Source organism: Eucalyptus grandis, chromosome 6 (genome assembly GCF_016545825.1).
Source record: "Eucalyptus grandis isolate ANBG69807.140 chromosome 6, ASM1654582v1, whole genome shotgun sequence".
Taxonomy (NCBI): domain Eukaryota; kingdom Viridiplantae; phylum Streptophyta; class Magnoliopsida; order Myrtales; family Myrtaceae; genus Eucalyptus; species Eucalyptus grandis.
The window spans coordinates 19,423,271-19,446,668 of NC_052617.1; the positions used below are offsets into that span (position 1 = coordinate 19,423,271).

Consider the following 23,398-nt stretch of genomic DNA (forward strand, 5'->3'; position numbering starts at 1 on the left):
TATATATTAACTTGTTCCATCGTTATCGTCAATCCGTTGTAGTCTAGTTGGTTAGGATATTCGGCTCTCACCCGAAAGACCCGGGTTCAAGTCCCGGCAACGGAAATTCTTTTTTATTTTTTCTCCTTTGACATTTTTCAGAGAAAATATTCTGTCTCCTAAATTATGTTAGGTTCTGCCTGCGATTGCGCAACAATCAAAACTAAGCAAATGGATCAAAGAGTAAATTCAGATTACCTAATTATGTAGCAAATACAAAACTTTGTTAATATTTTGTTGAATGCGCTTTTTCCCTATACTTTTAATTGTTCAAAGCATTGTTCTATGTCAATTTAGCTCATGTTTTTCTATTTTCTTAATCAGGTATCCATTTCAATTCAAAATTTCAATTGTTCGTGGAAGTAAGGAAATCATACTAGAATAAGGATGTAAATGTTGCTCTAAATATTGTGTTAGAGCTAAGTACAAACGTTGAGATTGTCTTAAATTCAAATTACCTAAGTCGAAAATTCAAGAAAAACCTTCCAAATTCAATTAAATAAATAAAAAAGCCGTCGTCACAATCTGTCTCAGGTCTCTCTCTGAGGTCTTCATTGACACTTTCTTCGGATAAATTTTGAAATGGATTTCTCTAGTCACTGAAATTTTGACAAGTTACATGTTGTCATACCAAACGGCTTTAAGATGGGCACCCACGAAGTTGAGTCCATGAATAGAGAAAACCATCGGCTTTGATGTTCTAAAGTGGAAATTTTTCTAGCGACGGAGGTTTCTGCACAAGTTATAAGTTGTCCCAAATGACTAGATTTGGCGATCGAGAGCTAAACCGATAAACCAAAATTTCATTGGGCTCGGCTGTTGAAATAGCATTACTAGCAAAAATACTATCGCGCAAATTGTGAACTGAACTTACCCTAACTTATCCAAATGTTCAAAGCTGATAATTACAACAGAGTGAACTTAAGTCCGCCGTTTCTCAAATGCAAGAATCTCCTCAGCAGATTTTCGAGCTTATCGGATGGAGCACAGACTTAGTGATGCAAACTTAGTGTGCTGATACATTGACAAAGAAAGATCGAGCGCAAAGGATAAGCGTACAAAGATTTTGAAGAACTACCGCCAGAAATTTTTGCAGAACCTGCATCTTGATATCAGAAGCTGCTGTTTTCTCGGACATGTTAGGACAACGTAAGACTAGCTTTGTTCTTGGGACTCGGCCCTCTTTGTCGTACCGAAAAGAAAAATGAGCAGTGTATCTGTTGGTCGAAAGAAAAGCAAGCCAAGGTGCAATGCATTGCCGTATAAGCTGACCATAAAACCTCAGGATTATTGAACATTGTTTGCCGTACATAAATGAAGAACAAGCGGCAATTCAACCAACGTGGAATTAATCGTTACTTATATGCTATACGGTGGAGTTCAAGAAGACCGAAGCCCAAAGTTATCAAAGCCATACCTCGGTTTGTAGTTGGACATATAAATACAACCAGAAGAAAACGAGATACGCGCCTCTAGAACCTTTATTATACAGAACTTCTGTACATGTTTTTGTTAATTTAATGTACAGACACTTACAGTTTCTGTGAAGGAAACCATTCATCTGGATCATCGATCTTGTGCTCGAAAAGAATGTTAACACTTTCCTCAACTAAATATATCTAAGAAACGTAACATCACACGTTGACCTGTAATGTAAATCTCAAACTGAGATGCTGAACAACACTAGAGACTTCTCTATGCAGAGGTCAAACCTTCAGGCAAAGAAACACGGTCTGGGTCAGGCGACAGAAATCTCCGGCAAGCGTGGAACACTGCAGAATGGAACCCTGTGGGGTTATCAATGAAGACAAAGTGCCCGCCCTGCATTTAGACAACCCAAAAATCTTAACAAACTATGACATCATATGTGAAACAGAGAGAGAGACAGAGAGTGAGAGAGAGAGACCTGGGGGACTCTGATGATTTCACAAGGGACCTCCATCTGCTTCCGAGCTTTTTGGGCGCCTTGGTAGTCCATCCAATCTTGAACACCATAAATGAACGTTGTTGGCACTTTCCACTCTGAAGCTCTGTACAGAAAGACCATATATGACACCAGTTCATGCTACCTTATGTAGCGACCATTCGACTAATTTGCAAATGAGGGCACACGAAGATCACACTCATTACAGAACATGATTCCCATTTTCCAATTTTGGGGTATAAGATATTTCTGTTCTTAATAAATTGCGCAAACAGCAGCAGACTGTGGTTTCATCCTAGCAAGCAGCAATAGAATGCCAATCTTATGTATGACAAAATGAATGTCACATTAGCTGTTGGATCAAAGAACGGATCAGAATACCATCAAATTCTGTAAGGTGTACTACTGTTGACACCAGGAAAAAATTTAGAAGTTCACAAATGTTACCTGTGAAGAAGAGGAGACCTAGTAAATGCACCAAAGGCGAATATATACTTCAAGCAAAGTTCCCCGCTAGCTTTGGCAGCCAATGTATGGTATACATAGTCTTCACACCACAAAAAAATTATCAGGAAATCCCAATTTACTGATTTTTCCCATCAACTATGCTATAGACTACCATACCTGTCAGTAATTTCGATTCATCTTCCATCAACACACTCCCTTCTGCATAGGAACCAAATCTAGCACTTGTGTATCTGCGGACAAGATCTGGACCCCAAGGGCCTAGACCTCTACAAAATGGTAAACTGTAAGCGTAACAATGATAATAAAGCAACTAGATGCAATTACACTTCTAGCTTATCACAAAGACTTAAACACATTGTTAGAAAAAATCGAGGTGATGAATGTCAAAGTACAAGGCAACAAGGGGAGACTGGAAAAGTATACTACATCATGCAAATGCATATCCAGAAATATGAAAACCTAATTCTAGAACTGATTCGGTAAAGACTTGCATTAATTCTTCAAGGACAAACCCTTTACCTCACAACCTTTTGAGGAGTAAAATTAGACTCCCATAAATGGTTCATGATAGCTCCTTTCCATGTTTTTCTAAATCGCATCAACCACTCAGATTTGGGATCAGTTTCTGAAGAGAAACCAGCAGGTCCCACCAATATCAAGTGCTGAACATGCTCAGGATGCTGCTTGCATGAAAGGAAATGGAATGAGGTACATTCTCAATCAGTTTCATATAGACCAAGAATTGTACATTGATAGGAGACCATTGATGATGTACCTTCATAGAATATTTAGCTGCAACATATCCCCCAAAAGAATGTCCAAGCAATATAAACTTGCTAATGTTTTTGGCTTTCCGCCATTCCTCAAAGGAGTCAATGAACCATGCCTCAGTCTCTGCAGAAGTATGTATTCAATCAATTTCGGACCTGCTTGTTACTTTTCAGCAAAAATAAAAAGTACTTTTTTTTGCTTTCTTGCCAAAATTTAAAATATTCTCCAAACTTTAAAGAATTATAAAAACATCATATGTGACTCTGTGTCAAAATTCACATATTGTGAAATTTTCAGGTACTGTGTGACAAAAATTTCTAAGTGTGTGCAATGCAAGATTTAGATTACACAAAAGTGTATAAAGTCAAAGTTAATCTAGACAATCATTGCTAATACCAAGCAAATCATTAAGGCCCTATAATGCAACAAGAACAATCAAGCGTCATTGTAAGATAAACGTTAAAACCAACCTTCAGTACTTCGGCAAGTGAAATCAGGCCTGCTTGATCCTCCCCAACTGACAAAATGTAGAAGCTATTTATTAGGCTTTAAGCAGATATACAAAAGAAAATGCCTTTACAACTGTTGAAGGCATGATAATTATCAAATAGTGAGTCCTGTGATGTGATTTTGTATAATGAAGCCCAAGCCCCAAAAGCTAATTTGAAAATTCCATACTGAATGTCCTCCATTAAAAAAAAAAATCGAACAATTAGATGAGGGAAGTGAGATCATATAAATGTAAATCATACAGCTAAAGATGTCAATGCATTGGACAGTTTGATGTAAAACTTTTTTTGCCATAAAAGCAGACATACATTGTCTCCGAATGTAACAGCCAATATCATACATATGCTTTTGCTAGTGACTAAAGTGTACAGACGGTTCTCCTCTTGTTGATTTCAGTTTCTTAGATTTCCCACAGCTTGGAACGCGTGACAAAACATACAAATCAGCATCCAGCAAAACCCAATTTTTCTTAACCATTTTGAGAGGGGGTTCCTGCATAATTTTATAAGGAATTTTCTATCATCATAATAGCTTAACCAGAGACATGCAAAATGAAGCTGAACTTTCACTTTTATTGTCTTGACTGCTGTATAATAATTATTCTATAATTTATGTCCAGCATCCCCTAAAACTATTACAGTCATTGAATATATAGATACTCCCCAATATCTATACATTTTGTCTAGGTAATCTCTCATTAAATAATAGTCTAAAATCAAGATTCGTTGCTCCTTGTGCACTTTCTTTAACAATTGCCAACATAAAGAACTTATTCTCAAACTACTTACTAGTTCCTAAACATGAATGCCATCATCATGGGAATTCGTTCTGTCAAAGATATAATGAAAGACCCATTAATTAAGTTCCATTGTGAGAGGAACAAACTGTGCACCGGCAATGCCCCCAAAGAAGCACAAAGAATACAAGAGCTTTAACAAAGCTTGACTAATTCCAAACTCAGCTGGCTAATAAAAACGATGACAAAGAAGACTCTCACAGAATCTTGCTGCGGTTCATGCCGATTCTGTGCTGTAAAATCAGCAGACATGGATGCGGCGAATGTTCAAATCATCATCGATCGCAGTTAAAGCATAATATCAATAGACCATGGAAATGTGGCAGATAAATTAGATGGCAATTGGACGAAATTGGACAGAAATCAGCGTGAGGACTGAACAAAATCCGTTCTTGTCCCGAAAAACACATACAGCTCTAGGCCAATAGGAATCCACGTGCGATGAGGGGCTTTTTACATACCCGAGCTGATCGATGGCGATGACCCGGAAACGGCTCGCGAGGGCGTCGAAGTTGCGGAAGAAGAACCCTTGCGAGGCGCCGTACCCGTGGACCATGACCAGGGTAGGCGAGTCCTCCTTGCTCTCGAACTCGATCGTGTTGATGAACCGCGGCTCGTCGCTGGAAGATCGAAACCACCTGACCTTCGACCCCGGGGGCCCTGATCCTATGTTGACCTTCTCCTGAACATACGGAGTCCTGGAATTCACCGCCAAAAAAAAACCATCACCACCACCACCACCAGATGCCAAAAATCACAGAAACGTTGACCTAAATCGCGATTGTAGAGGGAAGTACTTGACGAGGGAGAGGAGACGCTTCTCGGCGGCGATGATGTGGTCAGTGGAGGTGGGGATCCAGCGGAGGACGGAGGGCCAGAAGGACCGCCCCTTGGCCGGCTTCTCCTCCACCGCCGCCGGCCGGAGCTCGGCGTTCGCGACATTCTCGGCCATTCTCCCGATCGAGCTCCGCCAACGCAGGCGAGCGAGGTTCATGCAAGGATCGGAGCGAGGGAATCGATGATGAACGGAGAGAGAGAGAGAGAGAGAAAACGTGGGGAAAGCTCTAGATTTTCGACGGAGTCTCGCGGATTCGTATTTCTATATATAATATGAAAAATGGCTGCTTCAATTGTTGCCCACGTAAACGTGGGAAAGTGCGAAACCGACGGCCTCTGATTTTCGATTTTTCTTTTTCAATAAAATGAAATAAAATACGCGTAGTTTTCGTTTACGGAAGTCGGCGAAGGAGACCGTGACGCCCTGTTTGACCAAAGTGTGGCGAAAAATAGATAATTCGATGTTTTCTTTAAAAATAACTGCTTAAATAATTAGTCCATAAAAATATTTCATTTTAGTGCTTAAATATTTTCAAAAATGATGGATAATTTAACATTGTTCAAATTATTCTACTTCCGTGAATTAACATGCTATTTCGTAGCAGCATTTTTTTTTAATTTTATAAAATTGACTCATTTAGTTTTGTGATGTTTTATTTTTCAAAAATATATTTTGAAATATATCTTGAGTAATTTGTGGCACGATTGCAATTCAGTCACTACGGCGCATTGGAATGTGGACCAGACCGAGTGATTCGTATGCTCTCGAATTTTGTGGCCAAGAAAACATTTGAGAATGCATTTAACGGGATTTTTCGACTAAAATTCATGGATTAAAAGTACTACCTTTTTATGTACAAAGTGGTGAGGATGCCATTAAAGAAAAGCATTTTCTTTTCGGGCTGGTTCCAGGAAAGGTCTGGAAAGTGGGGGTAGAAAATTGAAAAACCTAAAAAAGGTTTCGGGTGGAGGGAGAGAGAAAGACGCGCGCGTCATGAGTTGAACAGTAAGACAATGGCTGCTGCGATGACGTCAGCACTGACGCTACTTCTCAAGTCCAAAATGAAATTCTCTTGTTCACAAGCTTCCGAAAAAGTTGGATGATTAAAAAAAAAAAAAAATTAAATCAATCGTTGTATCATTTTAAAAAAGGAAAACGCTACCGAAAACTCAAACTTTATTTAGTGTGACAAATTTATCTTAAATTTTTATGTGACTTAAAATATCCCAAACTTTGTAAATTTTGACATTTTTTCCAATTTTTTTTTGTGACACATAAAATCTTAAACTTATACTCGCATAACAGATTTATCATAAATGATAGGGCATTTTTGTCTTGTGCTTCTTTTTCTGGTTTTTCTTTTCTTTTTTCTTATCTCTTTCCCTCCGCCAGCCACGAGGGGAGAGGGAAGAAGAAAAAATGAAAAATAAAAGATGAAAATGCCTTTTAACCATAGAGTTGGAGGTAAATGTGTCATACTTGACAAAATTTAAGATTTGTTATGTCATAAAAAAGTTTGATGTAAATTTGTCATATTGAATAAAATTTACTATTTTTTTGTGACTTTTCCCCTTCAAAAAATGAACATGAGAAAAGTATTTTCGTCATTTATGAAAACATTAAATATAAATTATTATTATTGATAATAAAAAAATCATTAATTAATTATTTTAAATAATGCAGACGATTATTATTATTTTTAAATAAAAGGAGTATCTAATATTAATGCTTAGGCCCACTTCCTCTTAGCCCTTTGGATCGAAGCTCGTTTAGATCAAAACCCTCCCATTTGTTTCCGTCTTCTCTAACCTGCTCAACCGGTTGCCCGTGGAGAAAGGTCATTTCCCATGTTTTCTTTATTCACAACCCAACATCGACCCCGGACAGTACAAAGGGGGTGTCGTGATGTGGTCCTCTCCGTTTGGTATCATTGATTGGACAAATCCAGAATCTTTACCATAGTGTCATCACTCGTAAAATTTTTCAAAACAAAAAAAGACTTTTTGGCATTACATGTTACTTACGTACATTTCAAATACAAGGAGACCAATATGCCCCCTTCTTGTGCAAGAAAATTCACAAAAAAATGGCTTATCTCCTAATGAATATCTTAAAAAAAAAAAAAAGCATCGTATACCATGAGAATGTGATTGTAGGATTCAATGTACTAAAATGAAGATATCGTACCGGAATGTGAAAAAGCATATGGTAAAAGATATCATTTTGCGGTAAACATGTCTTCAATTTCATAATAAATCTCATGTTAATGGTCGAAGGAAGTAGCATCATGTTGTTGTTAGCATGCTCAAGTGCAACAAAAAAAAATCCCAAACCCTTAATTTCGTGATAAATTTAAATCAAATAAGGTAAAAGTGTAAAATTAATCAAATAATTCTCACGTGTCAATCATGATAAATAAAAACCAAATATGATAAAAAGGCTCGTGTTATAATAAGCATGTCACGTGCGCGGTATACAACATAAAAGTCATGGTACGATGTGCGAGCCCTCACTTGTGGTAAATCATGATGAATATGTTGGGTAGCATATGATGGCTGTGTCTAAAAGTATAGGTTGGGCGTGCCTAAAAGTTCCATTACATGCTTGATGTTTTCCATTATTTTCAGAGTGAGATGAGTGTGGCATAAAGCTTATCATGCTAGATTCTTCTCTATTCATTATATAGCAAAATAAATCATTTCACAGTGAATTCACCCTAAATGTTGGTAAAAATGAGAGACGCGTGTTAATAATTTGAGGTGTTTCGCAGTGAATTCATCCTAAATATTGATAAAAATGGGAGACACATCTTAAAAATTTAAAACGGTAACAAACATTTAGACATTCCAAATGACTAAAGAACATAAGAAATTCTTCCACAAATCCCAACCAACAATGGACGTGGATGTGTTTCTAATACGGTAAAGGCCTCTCAGATATGATAAAGAGACTCAACTTAAGTACTAACCAAAGTATAATCTAGGTAGAAAGAAATAAGTACAATAACACCAATGATCCCTAAACTTTTCCTCATAATTCAAACTCACTCCTAAACCCGCCTCTTTTTCTTTTCAATGTAGCCCCAACCTTTAAAAATTGGCTCTATATGGTCCTTCCATTAATTAAAAGGCCATGCCGGCACCAAGGCGGACTGCCGGGTTCTTTTTTGTTAATCCGAAAGCACTATCATAAATGGCAAACTAACCGAATGTCGATTGGGTGGATTACCAGTTCTGCAATGATTAAGCCACAATGCTATTTTTGCCATCCGGTCGGGTATAACGCTTGAAACATTTTCGGAACACTACTCGTGAAACATTAATCTCACATTCGAACATGAAGCTGTGACAAAAGTTTACTGAAAAGCAATGTATTATTTGCTGTACATACCGAAAAGGGAATTTTTAAGAGACTCAAATTGGGTTCTTGCAAAGAAAGAACCCAATCAAAGATTCGAGACTTGATGCAATGTACTAAAGCAAAATGAAGACGAGAAGGCAAAATCGCATCACACTGGCAGAATAAAAAGGCAGTACTTCGAGAAAGATTTTGATTTGCATCCACAACATACAGCACATGGCACGACAAGGAACAATAATTACTAGTTCACATGATGGAAGACGAGGTCCGATTGTCATAAAATTGAATATGAAGGGGTAATGACATCATATATCTGACCAAAGCATAGACAAGCACGGCAAGAATTATATGGAGTTAACTTCCACCTTAATCAAAAAAAAAAAAATACTGATGAGCCTCCTGAAGCACTACACAAACCACACCATCAGAACTCATGGCTAGCCCTCGTTTAGTCGGCTCTTGATTGACCTGCCCGAGAAGATAGAATGATGCCGACAATAAGGCCATAGAGGGCCAGTGCTTCAGCAAAGATAAGGATAAGGATCATTCCCACAAACAGCTTAGGTTGTTGTGCATTGGCTCTGCAGAACAGAATTTAGCATGTTAGGAATCGTCATCTAGAGACTTAGACAGGTAATAGACAGTCTTGAAATAATTCCAATAGGGTGGGCTAAGATCCCAAATCAAGAACTTATAGGACACTGATCAAATAAATAAAACTACATAGAGAGTGATCTGGAATCCATCAAGTCTTTCTATACAAAGAGTCAAAACAACTAAATAGCTGCAGCTTAGCTTCTTATGATGTGGGCAGAGAAAGCACTGATGCCACGTTATTACATCATAAGTTGTAAGCAGTAGAGATCCTAGTACTCACAGCAAGTAATACTAAACACGGTGAAACCTGAACCAGCATCCAAATTATTAAACTAATATATCAATAACTTCTTAAACGATTCATACAACTTCAGATTCATGTACAGCATAATTAGCTCTATACCTATGGCTTGGGGAATATAAAGAAAACAAAGACCATATAAATGTCTATTTGAATTGCCCCTTAAATGTTAACCTGCCCTAAAAACCCAGAAGTCAAATCCGCACAGACCAGGAGTTCTGTTTAGCCAGAAACATAGGTTAAGTTCAGCCTCTCAATTGATCTTAGGACTAAAAGCAGCCAAGTATGGAAAAAAGTGGCAGCAGTGCTTCATATAAATGTTTTTAGGTTTTGCGGTCCATCCCTTAGTCTGTACGAAGAGGCTCCAAACTAGCATACAATGAGATGCAAGTATAGATGGCTGCTCTCACGGTAAAGTGTCAACTAGCCGCTCTTGTGCAATTTCGATCCACCCAAAAGCATAATGAGTCAGTATCAAACAATTATTAATATTTTCACATTCTTTGGGGAACCTTTACAATCTTAAAATCCCCGATCCAATCTTAAGATCTATAAAAGCTCCAGTCAACCACGGCTGCAACTTGACAAAACATCAATCTGGAAGGGAATAGCCAATTGACCATGGCCAATCCAACAGTAGATAAACACAACATTACCAGCAAAGCCTCAACCACAGACTCTAAAAGCCGAAGCATTCCTACAAACGACATTAACAAGGATTGGCAAAGTTTTTACTCTCACAGTTCACAAATCAAACTCGCTGAGTCATCAAACAGAGCACGTTTATTCACCGGACAAAGCAATTGACATCTTCATTGGGCATCAGAATTGCGAATACTTCCAGGCGACAATCCAGCTAAAACAACCTAGAAATCCAGTAATACCAGCAAGGAAAGCACAAAAAAACACTCCACCACTACAAAATCGGACACTCTCCATCGCATCAATCCCACAGAACCAACGAATCGCCCAAACGCAAGCAACCGATCGAAAAAATTACCTGACGCCGGCATCTCCGACGATGCCGATCGCCATACCGGCGGAGAGCCCGGCGAGGCCACAGGCCAGACCGGAGGAGAGGTGCGCGTAGCCGTCGAACAGGTAGTAGGACTTGGCCTTGGGGTTGATCCCGGTGCTGATGATGACGGCGATGATGAGGCCGTAGATACCGAGCACACCGGCCATGACGACGGGGACGATCGACTTCATCACGAGCTCGGGCCGCATCACCCCCATCGACGCCACGCCGACGCCGCTCTTGGCGGTCCCGTACGCGGCCCCCATGCCTGCGCGACAACAACGAAGAAGAGGATGAGATTTCCCCCCCGCTCAGATCGTCAGATTAAAGACACCAAAAAAGGAAAGAAAGGAAAGAGGGGGGCGAAGGGGGGAGCGCAGATCCGGCGAGCGCGCGGCGGAGGATCGGGGGAGGAGGAGGAGGAGGAGGATTACAGGAGAAGACGAGGGCGGCGGCGGCGCCGAGGAAGCCGAAGAAGGGGGCGGTCTCGTCGCCGCTGAAGGTCGACATCTTCGACGGATGGACGGATGGATCGAGCGCTGGAATTGAGGAGCGGGAGAGGAAGGAGGAGGAAGGAGGAGGAGATGCGGTCGGTAGATCAAGATGGGATGGAAGATCTGAGAGGCTTTTCGCGACTCCTCTTTTGTTGCTTTTTTTTTTTATTTTTTTCTATTGGAGTTTTTGGGGTCACGAGCTCTTTTCTTTTGGCGTCTTTCTGCAGGAAACCTCTCCCTCCTGCCCTCTCCTCTCCCCTCCGCCAACGTGTCTGAGATTTATTATCTCTCGGCCGAGAGCGATGGGAGGCCGGAATTACGTCTCTACCCCTCCCCAAATGATGCAATTGCAGATGGTCGGTCTGCTTTTTTTAACTTTTTTTAATTGATCGACCTTGAACTATTCCGAGTCCCTGAGCTTTTAATTAATTCGATTTTTGATCCCTCGACTTTCTATAAAAAAAAATTGAATCAATTCTCCAGCACTTTTCACGAGCTTTCGTCCGGTAAAAGTAATCAAATTATAAAAACCTTAAGATATATCATTTGCATGACTCGAATTAACAACAAAATACCATTCCATATAAATTGCATCCAAGTAAAGTTTAGAAAAAAATTGGACCAGATCGATCGTGGCAAACCATCGATCGACTTAACTTTGCATATTTTTCGGGCAGATGGACTAATTTTGGCCGATTCTTACTCCACTTAACCTCACCATTCGAAGTCTGACGCGATTTTCAGAAACTTAGGCTCGTAATACGAGGTTCGTGGTTATCATTTTCTTCATCTTTCATATATCAAGTTTAAAGCATTACGCTTCCAATCGATATGTTGATTCATTCTTAGTGCATTCAGCGAAAGTAATGACAACTATACATTCAACATACGCTGCAAACTCAAAACTCCCATCTTCAATGGTTAATATCCACGTAACTCTTGGCATACGTATAACGAGCTAAAATCTGCAGAACGGCCAATTTTCCCTTCCGTACTCATCTATCGTAAAGGTAAGCATGTTGGGTGAAAAAGGACAAGAGCTCGAAGCGAAAACCGAACGCGAAATTCCTTTCACTTCAAACTAGGAATGAAGCGCTGTCCAAACGAATCGGGCATTCGAGCATTCGAGATAATTACATCAATGACTATAGTTGCCAGAAGTAACGATGACAAAAGAAAGAAATTCAAGTACATCCACACATAAAAGGGAGGCAATCACAGCCTGTAAACACCCATAAATCAAAGAAACTTGATAAGCTACATTAACCGCTATACAGGTTTTGCGACCTCAAGCAAGTAGAGCTTTTACACAGCAGGTCCAAGGAATTTCTGTACGTATTCTCTGAGCACAAATGTTCCAGGTCGATTTCCGAGAGTATGGCCATGAAAGTAGCAGTCAGCAGTCTAAGAAGCCGAGCCAGTTCTTCTGGTTTCGCACACGACAACCTGAGAGTTTACACAAAGCTGATCCCTAGTTTTCACTAGAAAAAAGAACTTGCACTTGCAAGCAGTTTAGCAGCTGATCATTCAAGTTACAGATGAGAGCCCGAGATTTCCTTCAACTGGCTAGATTATTCGTATAGTATGGCACGATAGAGAATTCCTCCCTGGTACAAGGGTAATCAGGGTGAGGTTAAAAACAGACATAACTAACAGTTAAAAACGCATATTCTTGGGACAGCGATCATCGATAGATGATCTCTCCTCTCAACTGCTTGCAGTGACCAATGGAGATCAGACAAGTCACATAAATTAGAGTCCCTTAACGCGTCAACAAAGATGCTGCCCAATGTGCCAACCCTGCGCCATTACATAGTGCCTTCGGCAAAGTGGAAATATAATTCACAATCCCACAGAAAAGACACTCGACTCTTGTCCAGTCTTACCTTTTTCGCTTGGACAAGTAATTCGTACCAAAGTATTCTTGATTGATCTCGGCACATAAAAACTGCAGGACATATAAAATTGTTCAGATACATGCATGATCCACACAAGCAAGATACTGTACTACCAATAAGAGGACAAATTTCAACAGAATAGAAGAGGATAGCAGTTCATGAATAGTATGGCTGAGCAGGATAATTCGTCAATATATACAGTCACATTGAGCATATGAACACAGACATACATAGAATCAACAGGTCAACATTGAAGGAGCCCAAAATCATACCTTGCAGGGACAGAAGCAACAGGCTCGTCCATAAAACCTGGCAAAAGGTAGTGAACAACAATGAGTATTGTGCACCAAAAACATATTCACAGAAAGGCTGGCTTCATGATGTGAATCCATGGTTTCTTTCCAAATAGATACCACTTGCTTGGATGCTTTGCAAAGCCTCTATTGCATATTGCAACATCAAAACTTAATTCTCAAGCAACATCTGTGCTGGTTGGTAGCTAACCACTACAATGATGCGGATGAAACAGGTTTACCTGCACACAATCCAGAGGAGACAATAGCAAAACTCTAGATAAAGATGCTAATCCCAAATTTCAGATATGTGAACGTCCAATCTTTCCAGATGCCTCTGCCAACAGTACTTGAACAGCTACCAATGCTTCTTGGGAACCATTGAAACTCCGAATATAGGACTTTGGTCCATGTTTTTTTGTTCAACTTTGGAAACAAGGAAGCCAAGAAAAATAAAATAAATAAAAAGAAAAATGATGTCCAATGGAACACAGCAGTGTGTGTAAACACTTGAATATGTTGAAATGGTAATTGATTCAACTTGCATATAAAAACATTCAGCGCTTTGCGCACAGAATGTGATTCTTCTATAGGGTCAATTGCTGATAATATCCTACAATGTACATATGTTATCAAATAAAATAAAAAACATCTAACAAAAAGTCTCTAATCTAGGTGTATCCCTTGAAAAAAATGGGTTCCTCATATCCACCTTGGAAGTACAAGCTGCATAAAGCTAAACCGATCACATCAGAATTTTCCCAGCCAATCGAAGTCAGTCTAAAATGTTGCATCACAAGATAACTTGCTTTGGTGACCGAGGACATTTGCAAGAAGCCACCAATTTCATCAAAGCACCACATGTCTGAGCCAAAATAAGTTGAACAATATTCACCACTCTATGGCAGATCCTCCACGACCAGCAAACTTGGACCTTCTTGAGAATTTAGAGCAAGCAATCCTTTCAATGCCTCTATCATTGACCACCATCATCAAAGGAAGTCAACCAGTATGAGTCAATATTCCAGGAAGACAGGCATAAACAATGAAGGACCAGAAAGTCCTATAGCCTATCATGGTTTCATAACTGGTTTAGCCGCCATATGCTTCTCAATCAATTTGTCCACAAAAGCACGGATCTGCATGTTGAATGCATCAAAGGAAAGTTTAACATCAGCAAAGACTTCCACCGAAACTCAATCTTAAAATATTCTGACATTCTACATAGTAGGACGCAGTGTTTTGTTATGAACTGCACTGTGTGTCTGTGTACTTCTCCACACAGATACCAATAAAGGAACCTGGAAAGGATTGCAGAGACAGTGATAATAGCCAATCATACATCAAAAGCAAAGTTCATGAAATTAAAACGAGTATAGTCCACACCTTATTCCGACGCTTAAAATCAAGAAACTCTGCTACTAACATTGCTTTCTCTTTATCTGTAGCTTGCTCCATGACCTGTCAACAGAATATAAATAATACATTCCAAATAAAGATAGTTGCTACGCAAAATATAAGTTTATGAAGATACTGAGGGAGATAATGCTAAAGACCTTTGTCGCTGTTTTCTTCATTATAGACTTGTATCCCTCCCTATCAATTTTTCTGGCTTTATAAAGGGGCATGAGCAAAGTCCCAACATAATCTACCACTGCCTGTTTAATTCGATCTGCTCCTCGATGCTGATTCTGATTCGAATCTTTGTTTACAGTAATCTGCGATAGAGAGCTCTCATTAGCAAGCCCATCCCGCTTACGGGCCGGTGGTCTCGGGAGAGAATTTGAGTCCTCCTCATCCTTTACATGCATATTTGGTAGGAAGGCATCAGACTCCGCAGCAGCTGCTTGAGATTGCCATCTTTCAATGGCATGATAATCTTTTCCCTCCACACTTCCAGACGCATTTACCCACGCCTGTGTATATATGCTACTATCTACTGCCACACTTTCTCCAGAGTTTTCTCTGAAGTTCAAATTGTTCGCAATATCATTTGAATGGCTCTGATGCGATAGGTTTTCTGCTGACATTCTTGAACTTTCAAGGTTAATAAAAGGAGGGAAATCAACAGACCAATCCCTAACTCTGCAATTCCTAGAGTCTATTTCAGATATGCAATCTTGTCGCCCTAAAACACCACCAGGCCACTTTCTCTGAAGTTCGGATTCATCCATCTGAGCATATTGCTCCCTTCGAGCAAATCTGTTAAATGAGGGTATCTTGGGGAGCTGCAACATTGTCCTCCACTTCGCTTCTGAAGATGCATATGCCTGCAGCACCCAATAGACTGGTTATCCAATTTCTTCCAACTAATGACAGTAATGATGACACAAGGGAATGGGACTGTGGCAGCCCGCAGCACACAATTCATTGACAAGTATGAAATCCTAGAAATAATGTAATCCAACACCAAACAGCCAGAAGATGTGACAAACCCAATTTGGTTGTATCAAATTCTCTAGCAAAGAAGAAAAATGAACTTGAGTGTACAGCTCAGTGCCTTTCATGACATTGATGGAACGCAACCAACAGGGAAAGTGGTGAAATTACAAAATTCTGTAAGTAAACTAACACATAAATGGAAATTGCTTGAAGTAAATGAGGTCCGGCAGCTAGTTCAAGTAAAGGCAGAGGAAGGACTACATAGCAGAAACTCGTAGCATTCAGAACACACTGGCAAGCAGCTTCAATAGGCCAAATACCACAGTTCATTGATATCTATTGAGATTGCTCTGGGGTACCCCAAAATCTCCTAAACAAACAATTTCGACAAGACAAAGAACCCTTCTAATAAAGAACACAGCCCGGCCCATTAAAATAAATAAATAAAATATTATATGAAAGAACTAACATGATCATCTATTGTGAGTAAAGATCCAAGAAAAACATACCTCGGCAGCTGCCAGTGCTGCGGCACTGGCTGCTTCTGCAGCAGCTAAAGTAGCCTTTTCTTCCTCAGACATGACCATCTTTTCATTCCCAACCATAATTCTATCACGTCTCTCCACTGACCCTCGTGACCTTGACGAATTGCTTTCCGATCTTGAGTCGTTTTCTAACTTGGCTGATTTACTTTTCACTTTTTTAACGTTTGTAATAGAAGGCGACGCATGTGTGTTTCCTTTAGCATCATAACCACCGAGTTGGGTCCGCACAGGTAGCCTCCCGGCAGAAGGATCTCTAACAGATTTACTCTTCAAAGAAGCTTTTTCCTTGCGAAAGACTTCAAGCCATACATGAACCAGTTGACTCGCTATAGCTCGTATATCACGGCTCGTATGCACGCAGACTTTCTCCTTCACAGTTTTTCCAATACCTGCAACACAACAAGATCAACCAAAACACATTAAAAAAGCCACAGAGAGAGAGAGAGAGAGAGAGAGAGAGAGAGAGAGAGAAGAGTGGCAAGACTATAAGTGGATATTCTAAAGAAAACTTAATATGCATTAGAAGCAGAATTTTTAATAGACATTGCCAGTATGAAGAAACGCCACCTAGAAGTATATGACCGCAAATTTTGAAGGCATCGCAAAGCAAGACTAAAATGATAGCTCAAACTGTGAGGACACAGAAGGCAGTCTTGCCAAATTTCCCATATAGCCACAGAAGAGCTGAGTTACTCAAAAAGGTAGTAAGTCAATATAGCTAGTCACCTATCATGAGACTCCCCTTGGGGGCACATCCCCTAATTTTGCACTGGACTTAGAATTGATGATTGATGGCAAGTGCAACAAGAAATCCGTGAAAGGTTCTAGCATTTTGACAGATATGTAAAACCTTTTGTGCACAAGTTAACCTATATCTGTAGCATTTCTCCTACCTTCCAAGAAAGACCAACAGAATCGAGAAGTTGTATTGTAGGTAAAAACGTTCAAGTTTTCTTGAACTTGCTATAAATTTCTTGAGACAGAAAAGGGAACTCCATACCTGACAGACGCACTGCAAGAAGATCAGTGGACACAAGAACCAGAAGGCGAACACAGTGACGCAGGAGTTGGGTCCCATCCTTTCCCATTGAGTCCTACCACAGAATGCATGTAAATTATCATCAATATTCATATCAACACATAATTTCATACTGTTCAAAAGAAACTTTGACCATAATGATACCAGTATCCATGAGTTAAGTGTGCTAAGCCCTTCTTTGGTGCCAGCAAATGACTTCAAGGCTTCAACGGGAAGGCGTAGAAGTGCCTTTGCCACATGCAGTCTTCCAGCAGTGGCTTTAGTGTTGAAAAACAACTCCTGCAGCAAACCTTCCCTGGAAAGGATATAGTCACCTTCCAAGGAGTTCTTGTAACGGTAATTCGAGATTTCAACTGCCTCAAGCCTCTTGATTATGTCCCTGACTTCATCTCTTTCATGGTCAGATTGCCTTTGTGCAGCTTCCGTGGCCTCCACTTCTGCCTTGTTATCATTTCCAGTACTCAATATGTCCATGATTCGAACAGCCTCCCTAAGTCCACTCATCATTGCACCACCAACAGTATCAGGATGCTCCTTACAGGTGGCTTCACCACCAAAAAATAAACAGTTATCGACAGGTTTGCCCAGAATGTCATAATCTGCTCCGGATGCTCCGATCGCAACATAGGAGTAAGCACCATAACTAAAAGGATCCCTACCCCAGTCAGTGACAACAGATGCAACTGGATCAGGAACAGATGCCTCTCCAAACAGTTTACGAAGAACCATAACAGCATGACCTACATGGTCAGGTGAGGTCATACATTGACCATCGAGTGCAGCCTTCCCAACCAATAGGGCTATAAGAACAGGAGCTCCAACAGTTTTCTTGACATTCCAGAACATGAAGCACTGCCCTCTGCAATTTGTTTCCTCTGCAGTTGCTCCAAAATAATCCACAGTGTCATCCCAAAATACTTCCGTGAATTCTAAAACTATTTTATTGAGGACTCCAAAACCAAGTTGCTTAATGGAAAGCTGTTTCCATTGAGGTAATGGAGGATGAAACTTAATGGTCTCAGCTTTTAAGCACCCAAGGGGTACCGTCACCAGAACAGCATCTCCTAAAAACTCATTGCCATTTGAAGTGGAAACCTTAACTCTGTAAGAGTCTCCATCAATTGAGCCACTCTCGTTGGTACTATAGGAAATGTCTGTTACTATATGATTTAGATGTATATTGAGGTCCTTTGCAAGAGACTCAATGACAGTACTATAACCCCCTTTTATCATACAGTGAGCTCCCCCAAATCCTCCATATATGTCATCTTGATTCCAATGCGGAAGGGAAACTTCCTTCAGCAATGCAGCGCAACCATACTCCAAATGGGCAAAATGCCAATTCATCACCCTTCTTTCAAGGGGACTCAATATGTCCTCCTTTAGAAAACTATCATCAGGAACTCCACTGTTAGTCCTAGTTTTTAAATTGATAAGTGAAGAGTTCTGCAGTTCACTTTCTCCAATATCTGTTCCTACTTGTGCCATTCGGCGCCTCCTAAGTGCATATTCTAAACCATCCTCAAGTGACATTTGCATGGCACGTTCCCCATTTTGTGCGACGACCAATACCATATCATCTAGAAGGCTGTTGTATTCAGCTTCCAAGGTTTCATCAAGATCAGTAGGAACCTTCTGACCCGTTACAATATCATAGAGAGGGCAATCACTGTTTAACACAGTCAATTTGAGGCCCAACTGCGAACAGATCAATGAAGAAGGATCTGGTCTTCTTTCAGTGTCCATATCAGCTTCAACGCCAGTAATGATGCTTGCCCCAAGATCAACGGGAACAGAAAGAGACGAACGGTCAGTGTGAACTCGACCACCTAACCGACTCCTAGCCTCAAGCACAGTCACTGAAAAACCCTGGCGGTGCAAATGTCGAGCAGCTGTTAAGCCGGCAGGACCTGCTCCTATAACTATTATCTTCTTTCCAGCATCCAAGCTGCATTTCAAATGCCCTGCCTGAACATTTGAGATGCATTTAACAGAATCAGGACACTCCACTGATTCTGAAGCCATAGCAGGTTCCAAACAGAATTCCATAGCTTTGGAGGACTGATCAGCAGGTAAAACATCTATATCTGACTTCTTTGGAAAATCTGTATCAGTCAAATCGTTTCCAGAGTGACGGTTGTCCAGGCAATTAGCTTTTGTGTCACAGGGTGACTGCAACATCTTTGAATGAAGGCTCTGGCACTCCAAGATTTCTGATTTGGAACTTTCTTCACTAATCATTACTACACTGCCATTTGCCTCCATACATGTTTCAGAGCTCTTGAACTGACCAAGTGCAGCAGAAAACTTGCCCACCGTTTCAGCAAAAGACACCCCACTGATCTTCTCAAGATTTTTTTCACCTGAAATCTCATCATCTGGTTCAACACTTAATTTGGCTCTCTGCTCATCTGGAGCAATGGACACCCCACCAATCTTTTCAAAATCCTTTTCACCCATAACCTCATCATTTTGACCCGCATTTGATGTGGCTCTCTGCTTAGCTGTTGAAACTCCAGTATTGATATAACCCTAGCATATATACATAATCACATGACATTACTCATTGACTGAGATTCACAGACAATAGAACTCCCCAGCCATAAAAATGCTTTTGAATAGAAATAACAGAGCAAATTAGGAAAAGAGTTTTTGCATGTGAAGCACACAGAATTTTATGTTAGGATGTGCAGTGACCAAATCAGTGAAAATCTCTCTCATGTCTAGAGACTGTTGACGGTCAAGGGCCAAGGGTGTGCAGAATGTTACGATACTATACTGTAAAGTGACTGCGATGACTTTCTGAGAAGATGATCAAGCATAAAGTTAAATGCATAATCACATTTGAATAAATGGACATGACATGAAATCTACTGTAACCTTCATCCTGATTGTGAAAATGATGCCAACAGAAAAAGCAGGATGAAGAGTTCATGAATGCTAAAAGTTTATTGTTGAGAATGAAATGACTTGACAGTCAATTACAACTTACATTCTGATCGAGAAAAACATATATTTCTCTAATTAATGAAGCTCGAGCTGGTTCATTGTCTGAGGGAGATTCTGCAACTCCGCAGTCCGCAAGAGACAATATATTGCTAGCATCTTTGCTCCAAAGACTTAAGATCCAATTCCTGTATTATAACAAGCGACAAGTTATATTGAGCCAGTTTAAAGCACGGAAAATAGAAGCCTGCATAATATAACAACAGACCAAATACCCTAGCTTCAGTTTTACAAGGTGAGGGAAAGCATTCAAACTTTGCAACTCGCAATGAGTTTGGATGAAAAGTCCCACTGGATATCATTAAGAACTTTCAATTGGGTTATATGAAGTGCAGAATGTGATCAAATAACATTTGTTCCAGCCAGTATGATAGCTTTTGTGACAGCACTAGATGCAAATGCACATGTAGGCTTTGGTAGTAGGATAAACCTGCAATCTAGATACTCATGAAGGCTGCCTTTTCGTTTCAAGAACTCCTTGAATTGAATCTTCTCGAATGGACCAGCTGCTCGAGCTCTTAGTCCTACTGACACTGCTACAGCACCACCATTTGAAGACAAATCAGGCTTCCCTCTGCTTCTATATGAACGGACAATACCCCCAACCCGATGGTTTTCAAGAAAACCTTGCCCATCCATTAGAGTCTCCCATTCAGCATCTCCCTCATAAGCCATGTCTCCATGCCTATGCTTTCTGACCTTGCGTAGTAAACGCTGCATAGCTGAGAGCTTAGTGTCTTTGCTGCTTGAATCACGATTATCTTCAGGATCATTGTCCTTCTCGTCCTGAAAACTAGGGATAAGGGATGCCCTCGTAGTCAATCCTTCAGTTGAAGTATAGTCCCGACTAGGAAAGGGAGTTCCTTTAGAGGTGTCACGAGATGATGAGTGAGGCTGAGTATGATCGGACGTAGACTGACTAACATCCGAACTGATTTTTGACACAGCGGCTTCTTCAATCCCTATACGGCTCTCAGGTGGCTCGCAAGATATCAACTTTGAAACATATCCGTGGTTACATTGTTGATCATCCTTTGATGTATTTGGAAATAAGACATTTGATACTCTGTCATTGACTGAAAGCTCCACAATTTCTTCTCCAAGCCTCGAAATGGAAATGCCCGCTTGGTCTCCACACGATACATCAGTAAATCCTTTAGTGGATTCAACCCGACCCATTCCATAAGTCTCTTCCTTTGTTTCTGTGACAGACAGAGTTTTCCATGACCCATTGATATCCACCACCGAAGTGCATGTCTTCGCCATAGAACAGTGCTTTAGCCCATGCTTGATGGTTTCCATTTCCAACACAGCCTTTTCCACAGGAGCTGAACTGACGTCATCGACTTGAGCACTCGTCAAGCATGCACCGGCCTCCTCGCCCAGTTTGCTCATCCCACAAGCATCAGAGGAAGGTCCAACTTCAGCTGAAAAGAAACTGACAGCTGAGTTATTTCCTTCTTCTATGCAGCTAGATGCGTGATTCATATTTTTACTAAAGGGCTCATTGTCTACAACGTCACATTCATCCGAAGCTGAACCAGCATTCAGACATGTTCTATCTGTGCATTTCAGGTTCTTGGATAGAAGTTCCATTGAGAGGTGAGCAGTATGATGTTCTTTAACTTCTGCAGCAGCATGAAAATCTCCGGGAACACCATCAGACTGGTGACTGCACCCATGATCTGTAGTATGTCCCCCCATTTTCTGTTTAAAACCAAGATCACCAGATTGTGCCCCCCTGAAAAATGATGATATTGAGTCTTCCAACAGGCCATCCGCTAAATCACCAGGACCTTTTCCTGGAACATCTTGATGATTGTCTTCTTCTAGTGAATCATGCCGAGGTTCCAAATCTTTCGAATCATCACCGTAGGACTTATTTTGGTCCTCAACCAATTTCACGGTTGGATCGAATTTCGGCCTCTTTGCTCTTCCCTTACTTTCTTTTCCAGCCCTTTTATGAGATCCATCGCCACCAGCCTCTTGACCCTTTTCCACAACCAATTCCATTGAAATTGAGTCCGCAATCCTATCATCCATGTTTTCTTTAGCAGAATGTTCCAACAGCTCCACCGCATCTGAAGAAACGCTGCTTAACACCGAGCTCCTGCGCTCTCTCTTTGGACCTTTTAATTTCCTCTTAAAGCTCGCCAATGTATCGTCCATGCCCCCCAAATCCTCCACCAGCAGCGGTTTCTCTTCACTAGCCCCACGTTTTCTACCTTCTTCCCCGAGATCATCCAACCCCAACTTAACCCTCTTGCTCTTTCGCGACTTCTTCAACTTCAGAAGTGACCCGATGGGTTCATTGTCGTCCGAATCGAAATGAACCTCCAACTTCTCCTTCTTCCTAGCACTCGAGCTCCTCTCCTCCCGAGTCATCTCCTCCGCCGATAAAATCCCAAATCCCAACGGCAACCCTATCCCAATTTCACCCCCCGCGCCGACAACCCGCGACCCACCACCACGCAAGGCATCACCTTCCACTTCTCAATCACCACGAAACGGCAGCGCATGGCCGCCGAAACAATCCCCCACCCCCACAAGCCGTGACCCGCCAACTCTACAGCTAATCCTCCTTCCCCCCCGCAACCTGCTCCCGGACACCAGATTGACCCCCGCGAATCAATCGGAAATCCAATGCCCGGCGCGGCCGAGCTCACCGCATTGCTTCCATCCGGTCCAATCCCAATTTTCGGAATTGACCTAGCGATTGGGAAACAGGAAAGAAAAAGAAAAAAGAAAAGCCGGGCAGCGCTACCGCAATCACTAAATCAGTCGGATGGAGAGGAGAGGAGATTGAGGACGAGCACCGACCTGCGCGCGCGCGCGCCGGAGGAAGCGCTCGACGGGCGACGGATTCGCCGGAAAAGGACGGGAGACGACGAGGAGAGTGAGAGGTGCGGACTGTCTGGGAACATAGCGTTGTGCGCTAAACGAAAAGGAACAAAAGGACTCCTCTTTATTTTTATTTTTTTGCTCTCCCCTTTTTCATAAGGTGCCCTTAATATACTGCACACGTCGATAGGGAACAGGAGTCAGGAAAATTACCAGAAATTTCCCATGAAAATATATATATATATATATAAAACAAAAAGAAAGAAAGAGCAATTTCG

The 23,398-nt window shown here is 41.0% G+C and overlaps 3 protein-coding genes and 1 non-coding gene across 6 annotated transcripts; 1 reads left to right on the forward strand and 3 right to left on the reverse strand.

The window, feature by feature from the left end:
• The first annotated feature begins 32 nt into the window (after positions 1-32).
• Positions 33-105, forward strand: TRNAE-CUC. The gene has a single exon. It is a non-coding gene; the product is annotated as a tRNA-Glu (tRNA).
• Positions 106-1,477: 1,372 nt separating this feature from the next.
• LOC104448810 (probable 1-acylglycerol-3-phosphate O-acyltransferase) lies at positions 1,478-5,593 on the reverse strand. Its single transcript, XM_010062720.3, has 9 exons — positions 5,306-5,593; positions 4,970-5,206; positions 3,673-3,719; positions 3,207-3,325; positions 2,951-3,111; positions 2,588-2,697; positions 2,411-2,510; positions 1,946-2,069; positions 1,478-1,860 (listed from the first exon to the last, which is right to left on the reverse strand). Exons 1-9 carry the CDS (start codon positions 5,500-5,502, stop codon positions 1,735-1,737), a joined length of 1,221 nt encoding a protein of 406 aa, XP_010061022.1. The 5' UTR covers positions 5,503-5,593; the 3' UTR covers positions 1,478-1,734.
• A 3,279-nt stretch (positions 5,594-8,872) lies between these two features.
• LOC104448811 (V-type proton ATPase subunit c1) lies at positions 8,873-11,361 on the reverse strand. Its single transcript, XM_010062721.3, has 3 exons — positions 11,057-11,361; positions 10,605-10,890; positions 8,873-9,287 (listed from the first exon to the last, which is right to left on the reverse strand). Exons 1-3 carry the CDS (start codon positions 11,130-11,132, stop codon positions 9,155-9,157), a joined length of 495 nt encoding a protein of 164 aa, XP_010061023.1. The 5' UTR covers positions 11,133-11,361; the 3' UTR covers positions 8,873-9,154.
• A 990-nt stretch (positions 11,362-12,351) lies between these two features.
• On the reverse strand, positions 12,352-22,826 carry LOC104448812 (lysine-specific histone demethylase 1 homolog 3). 3 transcript variants are annotated; one of them, XR_005552248.1, is made up of 10 exons: positions 20,710-22,826; positions 20,266-20,407; positions 17,418-19,805; positions 17,235-17,328; positions 16,199-16,623; positions 14,864-15,577; positions 14,694-14,768; positions 13,287-14,446; positions 13,003-13,064; positions 12,352-12,916 (listed from the first exon to the last, which is right to left on the reverse strand). XR_005552248.1 is itself a non-coding variant. In XM_010062722.3 (8 exons), the coding sequence occupies exons 1-8, from the start codon at positions 22,662-22,664 to the stop codon at positions 14,381-14,383; spliced, it is 5,859 nt and encodes a 1,952-aa protein (XP_010061024.2). In that variant the 5' UTR covers positions 22,665-22,826; the 3' UTR covers positions 12,352-14,380. The 3 variants fall into 3 exon arrangements, 1 of the variants encoding a protein (XP_010061024.2); XR_726428.3 differs by having other exon boundaries at positions 12,352-13,064; XM_010062722.3 differs by having other exon boundaries at positions 12,352-14,446.
• Between the last annotated feature and the right edge of the window lie 572 nt (positions 22,827-23,398).